Below are 17225 nucleotides of genomic sequence, written 5' to 3'. Positions count from 1 at the left end.
AGAACAATATGGAAGCACTCACAACACAATATGGCAGCAACTATAACAAGCAAATATAACAAGTAAAGCAATAACAAGAACACACCAAGATTTTAACGCGGAAAACCCTCTCAACATGAGAGGTAAAAACCACGGGTCGTCCAGACCAACGAAATAGCTCCACTATAATTAAATGAGGTACAAGAGAGTCTCAAACAAAGCACAAAAACGTGCATATAACCAGCCAAAACATCAATGCACCAAAGCTCACAAATAATAGGCAAGAAGATGAAATATACCCAAAAAATAGAGCTGATGTTGAAGCGAATTTCTCCCTCTGAAGACCTCCAATTAAAATCTCCACCGTTCAGAATGAAGAACAAGATGTGAAGAATCTACAGTTCAAAGTTCACGTCGATCCAACGGTGAAAAAATGAGAAACTGCCGTTCCAAAATTTCTGCTCTGTATAAAAACTGGAAACCTAATTTCTCTCTTGCGAAACCAATTTCTCCTACTGAAAATCTCCAATCAACATCTCCACCGATCAGAATGAAGAACAAGATGATAGGAACACGCAGTTTAAATTTCAAGCCGATCCAACGGTGAACAACTGAGAAACTGCCATTTGAAATTTACTGCTTTGGGCAAAAACGGGAATTCTGTTTTTTCCCTCTTCTCTCTCACTTGGTGGCTATTCTCTCTCTCTCAAAAACCTCAAAAAACTGAATTAGGGTTATGACACTAGGGTGCAAGAATGTACCCCCAAAATGTTGGGCTTGGGTCTCACAAAGGAGAGAAAAAACCCAACAAATCTCCCCCTTCTCGACTAAGTGGAGGCCCTCGCCATTCCGGCGATCAAACAACATGTTTCAAACTTTTCTCTTGACAATGCTTTTGTCATCATATCAGCACCATTGTCATCAGTGTGAACTTTCTCAAGTTCCAACAACTTGGAATCTAACACATCTCGTATCCAGTGATACCTAACATCAATATGTTTAGATCTTGGATGAAAAGTAGAATTCTTGGCAAGATGAATAACACTTTGACTATCACACAACAAGACATAACGGTCTTGCTTAAAACCAAGTGCTGCAAGAAACTTCTTCATCCACAACAACTCTTTACATGCTTCAGTTGCTGCAATAAACTCTGCCTCTGTGGTAGAAAGTGCAACACACTTCTGTAACCTTGACTGCCATGAAATAGCTCCCCCTGCAAACTTGACCAAATAACCTGAAGTAGACTTTCGAGAATCAATATCTCCTGCCATGTCTGCATCAGTAAAGCCAACTAGCAAAAGTTTCTCACCACCAAAACTCAAACTCAAGTTAGTTGTACCTTTGAGATATCTCATAATCCATTTAACAGCATTCCAATGTTCTTTACCTGGATTAGAGAGAAAACGACTCACTGTACCAACCGCATGAGCAATGTCTAGTCTAGTACACACCATAGCATACATCAAGCTTCCAATAGCTGAGGCATAAGGAATTTCATCCATTGCTTGTTTCTCCTCATCAGTGGTTGGACACTGCTTGGTACTCAACTTAAAATGAGGAGCAAAAGAACTAACAACACATTTGACATCATTCATGCCAAACCTTTGAAGCACCTTCTTTATGTACTTCTCCTGTGACAAATAAAGCTTCTTGGAATCTCTATAACGAGTAATAGTCATGCCCAAAATTTATTTAGCAGGACCCAAGTCCTTCATAGCAAAGAACCTACTAACTGTTTCTTCAACTCATTAATCCTCAAAGCATTCTTGCCCACAATCAAAATATCACTACAAGAAAATAAGCTTTCTGCCACGTTTTAAAAGCGTGCCAAAAGTGCAAAAAAGCGTACCGATAACTTTTCGCCACGCTTTTTGAGCTATCGGCACGCTTTTGAAAGGGTCACATCTGCCAGCATGCCGATTGCTCTATCGCCACGCTTTTGTGGATCTATCGGCACGCTTTCTTTTTGGCCACGCTTTCAACTCTTGTTACGCTTAAAAGCGTGGCCATAGGTGTTAATCTATCGGTACGCTTTAAAAACGTACCAAAAAGTTCATATATCGCCACGCTTTTGAAGCGTGCCAAGAAAGTTAGTTTTGGCTACGCTCTGAAAGCGTACCGATAGAGCACATACAGCCACGCTTTTAAAAGCGTGGCTTTCACACTAAAGCCTTTTGAAAGCGTGGTCTATTCCTTTGTCAAATTTAAAAAAAAAAGGAGAAAATTAGAATACATAATAATAATTAAAAAATTACAATTCTATAATAGTTAAAAGGAGAAAATTAGAAGGCATAAGAATTGATTTTTTATTGATTTACAATAGAAGTAAATAGAATGGGAATATTAGTCGTTCATAAAACACAGGTTTCCATTACAATTTTCCAAGAAAATATGTATGTGCATCATTGAATTTTCTGACATTTTGCAAAAATGTAACCATTTTGTGACAGTGTAACTCATGCATCAAATATTGCTTGACTTAATTTCTCGATGTACTGCTTTTGGTTCGATTGCCTCGTGCAAGTAAGCCAACCTGCAATATGATCAAGATCAGTAAGTCGAAAGAAAGACCCAGATCAAGTAGTGAGTTTTTTTTAATGTCTAAAAGAGCATACGCTTTAGCTGTTCCAAGAAGAATTTTAATCCGAGCATCCCAAGTGAGAAAACCATACTGCCGCATGGCTCCATGAAGCCATTGCTCTAAATTGCTGTTGTTAACATACTCATAAACTAACAACCTGAAATTCACAGAGAAGCACTAAGGGTTAAAATAGAAATGTTCCCATATGCAGCTCCAATTTCAACCATGAATGCCTTTACCAAGAAATTTCATGCAACAAAATGTTCCAGTAATTAATAGAAGTATTAAATATTCATTTTGTATAATCAGATCCATATAAAAGCAGCCATCAAAAGTCAGACACAAATGGATACAAGTTAAAAGAAAGATAATAATAATAATAATTATGCAGTTAACATTTTGTAATGACTCATTTATCTCCATATAATAATGATAATAACAAAAGTGGAGATCTTGATGTTTAATTAAATGGAATGCAGAACAAAACAATTTGTATACCTGTGAATGCCTTCAATGCAATAAACTAGAAGTCTGACTAAGTTCTTGTGCCGCACATGATCAATAGCCTCAACTTCCACTCTAAAAACTAGGACAAAATCCTAAAAACATGAGAAAAAAATATTATTTCATTTAAAGCATGGTACACATCCTTGAATGTCTCCCATTATGCGAGTCGAAACATGGGATTCATCTCCAACTGGCCCATCTTTAGCAAGGCCAAAGTCAGAAAGTTTTGCATTATAGTCCTGTTTACGGCACATGCGAAAAAAGAAAAGGGGAAAATAATTAAAAGATGGTTAGTTTCATTTGATGTACACTATCGTATACATCTATTGTTTTGTCAAATTGAGAAACAAGACATTAATGATCAATGAAAAGAGAATTTGCTAAGCTAGATATAGATACATTCTGTTTTAACAAGCATGTGATGTTGTGATGACCACACTTGCCAATAAATGGTTAAATAGTCAAATACTTATTGCTCCAATTTCAGCATATTTTCATTGTATTACTGACCAGGTCCAATAAAATATTTAACATAAATAAAATGGTATATTTAACATAAATCTATATTACTGACCAGGTCCAATAAAATATTTGATGTTTTGAAATCACGATAGATGACAGGTTTCTCTGCCTCGTGAAGAAATGTAAGTCCCTTTGCAGCTCCAAATGCAATCTTCATTCTTATGGACCATGGCAATGGAAGCAATATTTTTGAAATATATAAGAGAAACTAATTAATTAGATATACAATAAAAATAAATAAATAGTCGAGTAAAATCATTGGTCTGAAATTACATTCTTAGATATCAAATATTGCAGAACAGAACTTAGCTTTTACAAACATCAACAACAAAGAATAAAGAACACAATTTCAATGTAGAAAGAAATACTAACTGGAGAACAAATTGTTTCCGACACTTCACGGGCCATAAACTCATAAATTAGCACCCTATGTTCATCTTCACAGCAGTATCCAATTAATTTGACTAGATTCGGATGTGATAGCTGCCCCAAAAATATGACTTCTGCCTAGAAAGCAAGCAACCAACCTCAAATCAGTGTCACAGCAAACTAAGTTATATCCAGATAAGTTGATCCGCAGATGTGACCAATAAGCGACATTGAGACATCTATTTAATAAATAGATAATGTAGATTGAAAATTCTATTTAATACTGTAATAAAGATGAAACAATACATCTTTAAAGGAAAAGACAGAGAACAAGAAGGAATTCATGATTTCAAATAACAGAAGTTCCCCTTTTCTAATGTTATATGGTAAGGGCTGCATCTGAAGTATGCTAGGCCGAGCAATATTGACCTGTACTTCACCCTGACTTCTATATCCAGCTGCATTAGAGAAAATATAACAAAAATATATTCCATTGATTTAAGTAAGATGTTAGACACTTCACATACAAAAATTAGCTCAACTACTAACTGAGATGTCTAAAATCAGTGCACCTGGCCCTAGTACTACTAGAGACGAAGTGCCAACACAAAATTGAACTGGTTCCAGCATCTTACTGATCAACTAATACGACAATCCTAGCAATTAGAACAAGAAGAAAAATAATAAATTGTTTGTTTCAAACAGAATAGAGTTCTACAAAATAGTTGAGAAGTCAATGCTCAAAGTAGTCATGTCAAAAGTGCTCAAAGTTTCACCTTAGCAAATATTACATGATTCTACATTTATGACATGTTTAAAACAAACTCCTAGAGTAGGGGAAAAAATAGACTTGTACTTTGTAAGATGATGAATCAAGTAGTTAGGAAGTCAAACAAATCTTAAAAGCAATCAACCAACACAAACTCAAACATACCGAAGATGCAGCTTTATTTTCGTGTTTTCTAACACCATTAGCAGTTGATTTCCCAACCTTTGAACACCTTTTGATGCACCCACTGAAACTGCCTTAGCAGACTCAAATGATTCTAAGCACAAATATTGCATGGGAAAGAAAATAAACATAAGAATACTCATGTTAATCATTAACCCTGAGCAACAAAGTGGATTAAGAATGAGCTATGATACAAAACCCTACCTTGTAAGGGATAAATCTGACCTTCCCAGGGTGATTATACAAAGACGAAAGATCAGGAAAAAGAGATGGAGCTCCCTGAAGAGAATACAAAAAAAAAAAAACGAAATCACAATCAACTTCGAAAAACCTGAATGAGGTATAATTTAAAGCTAAAAAGAAACTTAAATACCTTAGTTAGGAGAGGCCTAATGTAATTATCTGCTGCGGCTCTAAATTTGTCACCTTGCAAAAAATCTAGAGGTATTCTCTACCAAACGAGATTCAGCAACGCGACGGGTGCTGAACCACGGAGGGAGGAGCGGCGATTGAGGGTTTACGAAATAGAGTGAGCAACGATTGAGGTTCCAAATCCAACGAGGGTTTGCGAGACAGAGACCACTGAGGGAGTAGGAGGGCACGCCGAGACAGAGACCACTGATGGTGCGTGGACGGAGCAGCGCCGATGGAGGGTTCCGAATCTAACGAGGGTTGCGTCAATGGTGCGAGGGTTGGGTACGAGAGACCGTCGACAAACAGCTGGGTGCGAGAAATCGTTGATAGTGCAGGGTTGGGTGCGACAGAGAGAGGGATGGGTGCGAGGGTTAGATGAAGGGCTGGGTGTGAGGGTTAGATGAACATGGCGGCGAGCTGTGTGGTGTGACGGTCTTGGCGATGGGCAGTGATGAGTGCGACGGCTTGCTGGGTGCGACGGCTTGCTTTTAGGTTATCTTCTAGGTTAAAAATGAATTTTGAAATAAAAGTGAAGTGTATGAGCAGTTATAACTTCTATAGGTTAAAAGTTAACTTAAAAAAAAAGCGAAGTGTGTAAAAAATAGGATGGCACTTTATGGGTACGCTTTTGTAGGGTGCCTATCTAAACACAGTATATGGGCACGCTTTAAAAATGTAACTGTTAGGAAAAAAATTAGTCACGCTTTTAAAGCGTGCCGATTTCTCTCTATGGGTACGCTTTTCAAGCGTGGTAATAAGAAAGCGTGGCCAAATTTTAAATAAATGGCCACCTCGTAAAAGCGTGCCGATTTTTCTCTATGGCCACGCTTTTCAAGCGTGGCAAGAAAAAGCGTGGCCAAATCACAAATCAGTGGCTACCCTCGCAAAAGCGTGCCCATAGACCACTTTTGGGTACGCTTTAAAAGCGTAGCAAGAAAAAAGTGTATCAACAGGCCTTTTTTCTTGTAGTGTATCATCCACATAAAGCAAAAGAATGATAAAATCATCATCAGAAAATTTTTGCACAAATACACAATGATCTGAAGTTGTCTTACGGTAACCATGCTTCTCCATAACAGATTCAAACTTCTTGTACCATTGTCTTGGAGCTTGCTTCAACCCATAAAGACTCTTCTTAAGCTTGCACACAAAATTTTCCTTTCCTTTAACAACAAAGCCCTCCGGTTGCTCCATGTAGATCTCCTTATCTAAATCACCATGAAGAAAAGCTGTCTTCACATCCATTTGCTCAATCTCCAAATCAAGAGATGCTGCTAATCCAAGCACAGCACGAATGGATGACATCCTCACAACAGGAGAAAAAATCTCCTCATAATCAACACCTTTTCTCTGGCTAAAGCCTCTAACAACCAATCTAGCCTTATATCGAGGCATAGAATTGTGTTCTTCATTCTTGATTCTGAATACCCATTTGTTCTTCAAAACTCACATACCCTTCGGTAGCTTCACCAACTCATAGGTATCATTCTCAAGCAATGACTTCATTTCTTCTTGCATAGTTTCAAGCCATTGAGCTTTGCTTTCATCTTCAATAGCCTCTCCAAAGCATTCAGGTTCTCCCCCATCAGTCAACAAAACAAACTCATGTGGAGAATACCTTGACGAAGGCTTTCTCTCTCTTGTAGACCTTCTAAGTGCATTTGCAGGAATTTCTAAAGCTGGTTCTTCATCTTGATCATCATCACCAACTTCATCAAGTATCGGATCAACTGTTCCATCTTCACTTGCACTTGTATCATGCTCATTATTTTGAGCTTCAACTCTACCATCTTCTACCATAGGCATAGAGGGAGTAATATCCAAGTCAGAAAAATCATCACTAGGCTGAACTATTGGCTTCTCCGCATGATCAACATCCTTCAATGTTTGGTCTTCAACAAAGACAACATCTCTACTCCGAATCACCTTCTTGTTAACAGGATCATAAAACCTGTAACCAAACTCACGAATCCTGTCTTTGACGGTGATCATAGCGCTGGAAAAGTAATCGAATGTTTTCATCTTCTATTTGACTTACTACGGGCATCACATGATTACCATAGTATATGGAGATCTCAGTCAGCTCCCCCACCACCAGCGACAACTAAGGCTTCACCCGCAATCGAGTTCTCGGTCTTACCTAGCGTAAAAGAGAATCAAATCCCTTGAGTTAACCGTTGGAGAGGAATCAGAAATGGAACCTTTGGCGAGATTCTTCCCACACCCGTTCGGTAGTCTACCTCAGCTACAACACTATTTCCCCTCCGATCCGGGCTTTGCTTGCTTCCCTCTTCCTCGGGAAAGACCTTGATTAAAAGGAAAGGAATAAGAATAGGCGAATCGCTATCTCTGAAACCAAAGTCGTACTATCTTTACTAAAGTCCTAATGTAATGCCCTTTAAACCACCAACAGGTCCTATTCCGACAACACTGAAAAAGGGCTCTCTCCGTCTCAGTTAGTCAGTACCTTAAACTAATTAGTAATTTCCAAGCTACTCTTTCAGAAGCTGTGATGGCTCTTTTGAATATCTAGTTCCGTCTGGTAGCGGTTAGAGCAGGTCCCGTTTCCGCTCCTAGCGAGCTAACATCATAAAATGAACTTAAAAACTCTCCTGCTATTCATTCCTCTGCTTGCTTGCCAATAACCTCCATTCGAAGCCCAGCCGGGAAGGCAAAATAATGATTTCCCTGCCTGCATCTAAGGAACCCCCTCTCCTGCTTTTCTGCTAGCCCATCTATGCCATAGCCAATAAAAATACACTGCCTAGTCTTTACATCAAGCTTAGATCTCTCATCTTTGGGAATATGAACAAAAGCTTTACATCCAAAGACTCTTAAATGATCATAAGAAACATCATTACCTGACCATACCTTCTCTGGCACTTCAAATTGCAAGGGAACACATGGTGTCCGGTTCAAGACATGATCAATAGTGCTCAAAGCTTCACCCCAAAAGGATTTTGCCAATCCAGATTGTGACAACAAGCACATAACTCTTTCAACCAGTGTTCTGTTCATCCTTTCAGCCAAGCCATTCAACTGAGGAGTCTTTGGAGGAGTCTTCTGATGTCTTATACCATGCTCTTTACAATAAGCATCAAATGGACCTGAGTACTCACCACCATTGTCAGTACGAATGCATTTCAACTTCTTCCCAGTTTCTCTTTCAACAGAAGCTTGAAATTGCTTGAACACATTCAAAACTTGATCTTTGGTCTTCAAAGTGTAAACCCATAATTTCCTAGAATGATCATCATTAAAGGTTACAAAATAGATAGACCCTCCAAGTGTTCTTGTCTTCATCGGCCCACATACATCAGAATGCACCAAATCAAATATCTCCGGCTTCCTTGAAGGTGGATGGCTCTTGAAAGAAACCCTGTTTTGTTTCCCAGCAAAGCAATGATTGCATTTTTGCAAAGCAACCTTACAACCAGATAAAAGATTCTTCTTGGATAACATATTCATACCTTTCTCACTCATATGACATAATCTCTTATGCCATAAATCAGTTTCATCAACAAACTCAGCAGCATTAACAACATCTTTCATAATCTTTGCTTGAGTTAAATAAAGAGTAGAGTGTCTTGTACCTCTAGCAACAACCATGGAACCCTTGGTGAGCTTCCAGCTATCACGAGAAAATGAGCTATCCAAGTCTTCATCACACAACTTACCAACAGAAAGTAAGTTCAACCGAATATCTGGAACATGCTTCACACGCTTCAAAGTCAACTTGGTACCGTTGGAGGTTTCTAAGCAAACCTGTCCAACACCAGCACATTTTGCAACACCTTGATGAGCCATTTTCACATCACCAAAATCACCAGGAGTATAGGACGTAAACAAATCCCTCCTATATGTAACATGAATAGAAGCACCGCTATCAATCACCCAACTAGTGCTATTATCAACAAGGTTAACAGATTCAAACTCCTCAACAACAAGAAAATCATCATGAGTTACATTAACCTTGTCTTCTTTGTTACCATCATCTTTATTTGTGCTCTTGTCTTTACTTGCCTTGGCTTTCTCCTTCTTTAGCTGCCAACAAAATCTCTTCACATGTCCCTTTTGACCACAATGATGACACTCAATATTCTTATACTTTCCTCGAGACTTGCTTCTGCTTTGATCTCTACCTTTAGGACCTCGACTTTTGCTTCTCTCCCTAGACTCAGAAACAAGAACATCTGAATGTGTAGTCGATGTACCTTGTGACTTTCTTCTCATCTCTTCATTCAAAACACTACTCTTGGCAAGATCCATAGAGATTACACCATCAGGAGCAGAATTAGACAATGACATTCTGAGAATTTTCCACGAGTCTGGTAAGGAGCCAAGAAGTAACAATCCTTGAACCTCTTCATCAAAATGCCCATGGAAGATAACTGATTCATAATTCCTTGGAAATTATTCAAGTGATCTGTCATTGATGTCTCATCTGTATACTTCAAAGCCAACAACTGCTTGATCAAAAACATCTTGTTATTCCCAGTTTTTCGAGCATACAACTGTTCAAGCTTAATCCAAAGGGTTCGAGCATGTGTCTCTCCAATAATATGGTTCAACACATTATCGTCAACCCACTGCCTAATATATCCATAGACTTGTCTATGCAACAAAGTCCAATCATCATCAGACTTATCATTAGGCTTCTCTGTACCAAAAACTGGTTGATGAAAATTTTTTGACATAAAGCAAATCTTCCATCTTTGACTTTCACAAATCATAATTAGGACCATTAAGAGTGATCATCCTACTAGTATTAGTATTAGCTTCCATTGTTCACAGAATCACAAGCCCAGAAAAATACCAACAAACTCTGATGCCAGTATGAAAGAGCCTAGCAGCGGAAACGACACAAATGTCCAACATAAGAACAATATGGAAGCACTCACAACACAATATGGCAGCAACTATAACAAGCAAATATAGCAAGTAAAGCAATAACAAGAACACACCAAGATTTTAACATGGAAAACCCCCTCAACATGAGAGGTAAAAACCACTGGTCGTCCAGACCAATGAAATAGCTCCACTATAATTAAATGAGGTACAAGAGAGTCTCAAACAAAGCACAAAAACGTGCATATAACCAGCCAAAACATCAATGCACCAAAGCTCACAAATAATAGGCAAGAAGATGAAATATACCCAAAAAATAGAGCTGATGTTGAAGCAAATTTCTCCCTCTGCAGACCTCTAAATAAAATCTCCACCGTTCAGAATGAAGAACAAGATGTGTAAAATCTACAGTTCAAATTTCACGGCGATCCAACGGTGAAAACATGAGAAACTGCCATTCCAAAATTTCTGCTCTGTGTAAAAATGGGAAACCTAATTTCTCTCTTGCGAAACCAATTTCTCCTACTGCAAATCTCCAATCAACATCTCCACCGATCAGAATGAAGAACAAGATGATAGGAACACGCAGTTTAAATTTTAAGCCGATCCAACAGTGAACAACTGAGAAACTGCCATTTGAAATTTACTGCTTTGGGCAAAAACGGGAATTCTGTTTTTTCCCTCTTCTCTCTCACTTGGTGGCTATTCTCTCTCTCTCTCTCTCTCAAAAACCTCAAAAAACTGAATTAGGGTTATGATACTAGGGTGCAAGAATGTACCCCCAAAATGTTGGGCTTGGGTCTCACAAAGGAGAGAAAAAACCCAACAGATGTACTCCTCTTAATCGAATTCTTTTTCTCTATTTGATATTCTCCTCTACTTCTCGGCAAAAGAGAGAGAAGGTTTCTTGTTTGAAATGCAGGAGAAGATGAAATAGAAAAAAATGAATTCGATTCAAAGGAGTAAAAGAGTAGGTCTATTGGGATGGTGGATTTTATAGTGAAGTAGTGGTGGTTATAGAAGGAAGATGAAGAAGAAAGAGGAAATGAGAGGGGTATTTGTGAAATTATCAATAAAAATTTAACAATTGGTCATTTTTGTCGAAGAAAACTTATCTTGTATAGGTATAAATTTAGTTTCAATTTTTCATGGTCAGTTTCGTCTGAAATCTTTCATGATCAGAAATGACTATTTACTCTATATAGACTGATATTTTTAGAGATGGATAAACATAATGTGTTATCAACTGGTATAAGTAGATTGATTTTTTTTAACATAAATATAAAAAATCTGAGGGATTCTTGGAGGAGTAATATTGAGGCCTTCGAAATTTCTCTTAAGAATTGGAATTGTAATGTATTTGGTAATATCCAGAGGAAAAAGGAGAAAATCCTTATAAGACTTTAGGGTATAGCATCGAGCCTAGACCTTAGCAACAATGATTTTCTAATCAGACTTCAGAGTAGACTTTGGAAAGAATACGAGAAAATCTTAACTCATGAAGAAATGTTATGGCTCCAGAAGTCTAGGTATAACTAGCTAGAGTTCGGGGACTGCAACACAAGATACTTTTATGGTACCACCCTTGTTAGAAGGCGTGAAAACAAGATTGAAGCTCTTCAAGACAATGAAAGGAATTAGGTCTATGATAGAAATAGTTTAGGGTTAATGGCTACCTCTTTTTATTCTAAACTATATTTGGATGACTTACCTGAAATCCCTTTCATTTTTCATGGGGCCTTCCCTAGTCTTAGTTCTGCTGATATTGACTCGGTCAGCGGTATCATATCTCCTATGGAAGTCAGAGATTCTGTGTTTAGTATGGGCGGCCTCAAAGCGCCAAAAAGGGATGGCATTCAAGCTATTTTCTACCAAAGTAAGTGGGAGGTTGTGGGTTCAAACCTGCAGATGGGTGAATCAGGTGTTTCAGAACCCCTAGGTGTAAACCCCGGTTAAATTAGTAGATAATTAGTCAATAAATTAGTTTTTAATAAGGAAGATTAGAAACGCAAATATTATATCAAATTAGGGTAGAGCTCATCGAAACGAGAATTTTGACACTAATTTTAAAGAAAACGGTCCAAAATTGGACCGAACGGACTGAACCGGGGCCAAACCGGACCTGTGGGCCCAATCGGACCAACCCATTAAATGAGCTTAAAGCTCCTTTCTTTCTTCAAACATAGCAGAGGCAGCAACGTAACAGGGGGAAGGAGAAGAGAAACGTACCGAAACCCCTGTGTCAACTTCCGAACGCCGTAACTCCTCCGTCCGAGCACCGATCGCCACACTGTTTGTGGCCACGCGTCCACTGTGTCGAGCTTTACATTTCTATTGGAATAATTTCATAGGTAAGTCAATAATTGCCCCCATCCACTCTTTTCCCCCAAATTTTCGGGAAATTGGAAGAGATGTTGAATTTCTTGGATTTTTTATGTTTTAGAATCCAATTAACTTGAGAAAAACGTTCACTCTTACTTATGTTAAGCTTGGGTAAGGTGAGGATAATATAAACCCTATTTAATTTGGTGAATTTATGTTTTGGGAATTAAATTAGTTATATATGTGTTATAAATGTGTATTAGGTTGTGAATAAATAATTGGAACTTAAAATTATGGATGTTGGAATTTTTGGTGGAGGCTGGGCATTAGAATTTTGTTGGGCTTTAGAGTTGTGTTTGTTGTGAGCGAATTATTTTGGTCACTACATGAGAATCGACCAAGGTATGGTTTAGGTTTCTTGCATTTAATATATAATGTTCTGTGAAAACTTAAGATATAAATGCAGGTGTATATATAATATTTAGTAATTTGATTGGTGAATATATTTGATTTGGTTTGGTGATTGAGATACATGGTGGCAATGGTTATTATATGATTGATAGGAGGATATATTGTTGAATTATTGAATGCATGGTTACAATTATTATAAAGGAAAGCTTGGTGGTTTGATGAAAAAGAAATTGAGTAATATTATGGATTGGAGATTGATGAAATGATGTAGAATGTATTGAGTATTGACGTTGGTATTTGAGTTGGTATTGTTAGAATTAGAAAAGAATGGAATGGAATGAAAATGAGGTTTAAAATTGTTTACTAACTTTTGGTTTTGGGCTGAACTTCGGCGGGCTATAACTTGGCTTCTGGAACCCCATATTGATTTCAACTTGTTTTAAATAACAATTGGACTCGTGAAGTTTATGCTGTTTAAAGAATGGAAGAAAAACGATTTAAAATGATTGAGTTATGTCTGTTGGAAGATTGAATCTATAAATGGTGCTATAAACAGGTTTTTCTTCCTTTGCTTCTTCAACCCTGCTGTTGCAACTTCGTTCATGCATCATCCTTATTTTTTTTAAAGAACGTACACCCACGCGTACGCGTGGAGTGGAATCTTGGCGATGCGTATGCGATGAGTCCTATGCGTGCGCCTAAGGGGTAAACGAGCATGTCCACGCGTACGCGTGACTCACGCGCAAGCGTGACATGAGGTTTACACCCGCGTGTACGCATGACAAAGGGACGCGCGCGCGAGTTGCAATTTTACTTTTTCACGCGCACGCGTGAGCCACGTGCACGCGTGAGCCACGCGCACGCGTGGACTTTATTTCAGCAAACTTGATTTTTAATGTTTTAAAATAGTGTTTCAAACTTCTAAACCTCTATTTTCATTCCATTGGTCATAAATAATAGTGTTAAACCCGATAATCAGATGAAGTTAGGGAAAAAGGATAGCTTGAAGGGAAAGTAAAGTTGAAAAGTGATGAATTGATTATGAGATGTTACAAATAAGGCATATATGACACTTGACTGGATATTCTGATGAAATATTATGTAAGAAACTTGGCTTGAATGATTAAATGATCTGAGATACGAGGTTACCTAGATAAAGTGTCGTAGCTTGCCATCACGTGTACCGGGTTGAAGACTCGATACTCTGTTGACCCTACGACGTAAGTGTGACCGAGCACTATATAAATTCCCGGGAATGTTACCCCCATTGAGAAGTATTGATTATTTGAGAAAAGCTATGCATAGACTCTTTGGGATGCACGTCAGAGGACAGTCTAAGTCCAATTTAGACTTGTCGGGTTGGCTGGATAACTGACAGATGAGCCTCATCAGCGATAGGACAGGCATGCATCATATGCATTCTATTTGAATACTTGTTGTGCATTAACTGGGTGTGCCTAAGTGTACTTGCCACGCTAAATATGTATTTGTTACTTGCAGTATTTGTAGCCTTCTTGTGCTTGCCCTTATTTGTTTATTTGTCTATGAAATGCTGACAGAGATGGAGGTATGGAGGAATGGTAGTACGTGACTTAGATTTAAGATTAAGTTAAGTTAGGTTTAGATACTCTTAGAAAACCACCTTTTATGGCTCCTGTTTAATACTTTAAGCTCTATAATCTGAGTGTCAGCGTTCTAGGATTGCCTTTGGCATTCCCTGGACCTTATATCTTATGTGTGTGGCACCTTTACCATACTGAGAACCTCCAGTTCTCATTCCATACTATGTTGTCATTTTTCAGATGCAGGTCAAGAGGTATCTCACTAGGCATCTGGACACCTGAAGCGAAGTGGTTGGACTATTTTGTTGTATAATGATTTATATATATGTAATTAGCTTTCTCTCTGCATAATTTGTTATTTTGATCCTCTTAGAGGTTTATGGAGAGGCAGGATTTTTGTTTATGTACATTTGAGTTTTGGATATGTATATGTGTGTGTATGTGTGTGTGTGTGTAAATAATCTCCGGCCAGCCTTGACTTCGCGGGCTGAGTTAGGAGCTTGTTATTTTGTATCTTTGGCTCTCTATTCCTACTTTTATTATTTTAAGTTTGATAGTTATAGTTTTCTTCACACGCAAGTTATTCTGATTCCAGAGCGTTGCAATTTTTATTATGCGATTTTATTTTATCCATTTTTCAAGGCTCCTAGCATATTATAATCTTTCTGCTATTATATGTACATATTTTATTTTAGAGGTCGTAGCACCTCACAACCTCTGTGTTACATCCTAGGTGTAATACTCTGTGTGTTAGGGCATTACAGCAGGTTGAATCCACTGTCAACCTAAAGCAGATGAGGCCAATAAGTCTATGCAATGTGTCGTATAAAGTCATCACTAATATTTTTGCAAGGAGACTTAGAAGAGTGATGGAGGGGCTTGTTAAGCCTACTCAATGGTCAATGCAGCTTCATGCCTGGCAGGCACAGCTCAGACAATATTATTATTTCACAGGAGGTGATTAATTCTATTCATAACAAAAAGGGTAACAAGGGTTCGATGACTATTAAACTTGACCTCGAGAAAGCTTATGACCGTTTAAAATGGTCTTTATCAAGGATACCTTGTTTGATATAGGGTTCTCCACTTGCTTCATCGAGTTGATCTGCACTTGTATTTCGATAGCCAGAATGCGGGTACTCTGGAATGGGGAGGCTCTTGATGAGTTTACTCCCACAAGAGGTATCCGTCAAGGGGATCTTTTATCTCCTTAAATCTTTGTTCTATGCATGGAGAGACTTTTTCAGCTGATCTACGCTGCAATAGACCATGGGTATTGGAAACCTATTCGGTTAAGCAGAGATGGCCCTAATCTTTCTCACCTCTATTTTGCCAATGATTTGATCCTTTTTGCGGAGGCTAGCTTGGAGTAGGCAGAAGTGATAAATAAAATCCTAGAAGCCTTCTGCAATAGCTTGGGGTAGAAGATTAGCAATGAGAAGACAAGGATTCTTTTCTCCAAAAATGTAGGAAACAAGTTAGGGAGGATATTTTTGAAGCGCTATAATTCTCAAGAACAACTTATTTGGGAAAATATTTGGGGGTACCTTTGCTTCATTCTAGGGTGACTAAAGATACATACAAGAATATCATTACCAAGCTGAATGATTGGCTGAACAGCTGAAAAGCCTATTTTCTGTCCCTGGCAAGGAGATCTACTCTAGTAAAATCTGTCATTTCTTCTATTCCTAGCTATACTATGTAGATTGCTCTTTTACCTAGCTCTACCTATGAAACGGTTCACCGTAAATGCAGAAAATTTTTTTGAAGAGACACAAATAGTTCAAAGAAGATCCACCTCATAAATTGGAGAAGAGTCAAAGACCTAAAAGTATCAGGAGGTCTGGGAATCTGTCATGCAAAAGAGCTAAACCATGCTTACATGATGAAGATTAGGTGGGGTCTTGTGGAAAAGAAAGACGATCTCTGGGACAGAGTACTTAGATCTAAGTACAAGTGCGGCAATGACATCCCCCTACCATTAGACGGAGAAGTAATGACTCCAATTTATGGAAGAGAATATGTGCAACTTGGAAGGACGTTGAAAAGAACTCTATTTGGTGCATTGGTAATGGCAATCTCATAAATTTTTGGGACAACAACTGGGTTCCACAATTTGGGTGACTGAGACCTTTCTCAACTTAGGTAACGAATACTCTTAATTATGAGTCTTCTCTAAATAATTCCCTCTTGGTGTCAGGTGGCTGGGATGATGGGAAGCTGAACAAATGGCTGTTGATGAGCGGATAATTTATACGCTTTTTGGCATTATTTTTAGGTAATTTTTAGTAGGATCTAGCTACTTCTAGGGATGTTTTCATTAGTTTTTATGCTAAATTTACATTTTTGGACTTTACTATGAGTTTGTGTGTTTTTCTATGATTTTAGATATTTTCTGGCTGAAATTGAGGGACCTGAGCAAAACTCTGATAAAAGGCTGACAAAGGACTGCTGATGCTGTTGGATTCTGACCTCCCTGCACTCGAAATAGATTTTCTAGAGCTACAGAACTCTAAATGGCGCGATCTCAACGATGTTGGAAAATAGACATCCATAACTTTCCAGAAATATATAATAGTCCATACTTTATTCGAGATTATATGACATAAACTGGCGCTTAACGCCAAATTCATGCTGCATTCTGGAGTCAAACGCCAGAAACACGTCACGAACCAGAGTTGAATGATGACTAGTCATCATATACCCATTTTTCAAGCTAATTTCACTTATTTTATTAGCATTTATGCACTTTCTT

The 17225-nt window shown here is 38.1% G+C and overlaps 1 protein-coding gene across 13 annotated transcripts; it reads right to left on the bottom strand.

Moving 5' to 3' along the window:
- Window positions 1-2262: 2262 nt before the first annotated feature.
- Window positions 2263-5851, bottom strand: LOC130947649 (probable serine/threonine-protein kinase PBL16). Of its 13 annotated transcripts, XM_057876359.1 has the most exons (10): window positions 5287-5851; window positions 5118-5192; window positions 4896-5007; window positions 4534-4617; window positions 4268-4419; window positions 3965-4099; window positions 3645-3800; window positions 3062-3309; window positions 2598-2720; window positions 2263-2515 (listed from the first exon to the last, which is right to left on the bottom strand). In XM_057876359.1, exons 4-8 carry the CDS (start codon window positions 4589-4591, stop codon window positions 3190-3192), a joined length of 621 nt encoding a protein of 206 aa, XP_057732342.1. In that variant the 5' UTR covers window positions 4592-4617; window positions 4896-5007; window positions 5118-5192; window positions 5287-5851; the 3' UTR covers window positions 2263-2515; window positions 2598-2720; window positions 3062-3189. The 13 variants fall into 13 exon arrangements, 2 of the variants coding, with proteins under 2 accessions (XP_057732342.1, XP_057732341.1); XM_057876358.1 differs by having other exon boundaries at window positions 4534-5007; XR_009072746.1 differs by having other exon boundaries at window positions 3645-3750; window positions 4268-5007; window positions 5287-5849.
- Between the last annotated feature and the right edge of the window lie 11374 nt (window positions 5852-17225).

This window comes from Arachis stenosperma, chromosome 9, assembly GCF_014773155.1.
Source record: "Arachis stenosperma cultivar V10309 chromosome 9, arast.V10309.gnm1.PFL2, whole genome shotgun sequence".
In the NCBI taxonomy this organism is placed as follows: Eukaryota; Viridiplantae; Streptophyta; class Magnoliopsida; order Fabales; family Fabaceae; genus Arachis; species Arachis stenosperma.
This window is presented reverse-complemented; position numbering and strand designations above follow the sequence as displayed.

Excerpts from the sequence above, each read along its gene's own strand:
- LOC130947649 (XM_057876358.1), bottom strand. The coding sequence starts at position 4,591 with ATGCTGGAACCAGTTCAATTTTGTGTTGGCACTTCGTCTCTAGTAGTA. Across the intron at positions 4,420-4,533 it reads TCTAGTAGTACTAGGGCCAG|CTGGATATAGAAGTCAGGGT; the intron begins GTGCACTGATTT and ends TCTCTAATGCAG. Across the intron at positions 3,310-3,644 it reads CAAATATTTTATTGGACCTG|GACTATAATGCAAAACTTTC; the intron begins GTCAGTAATATA and ends TGCCGTAAACAG.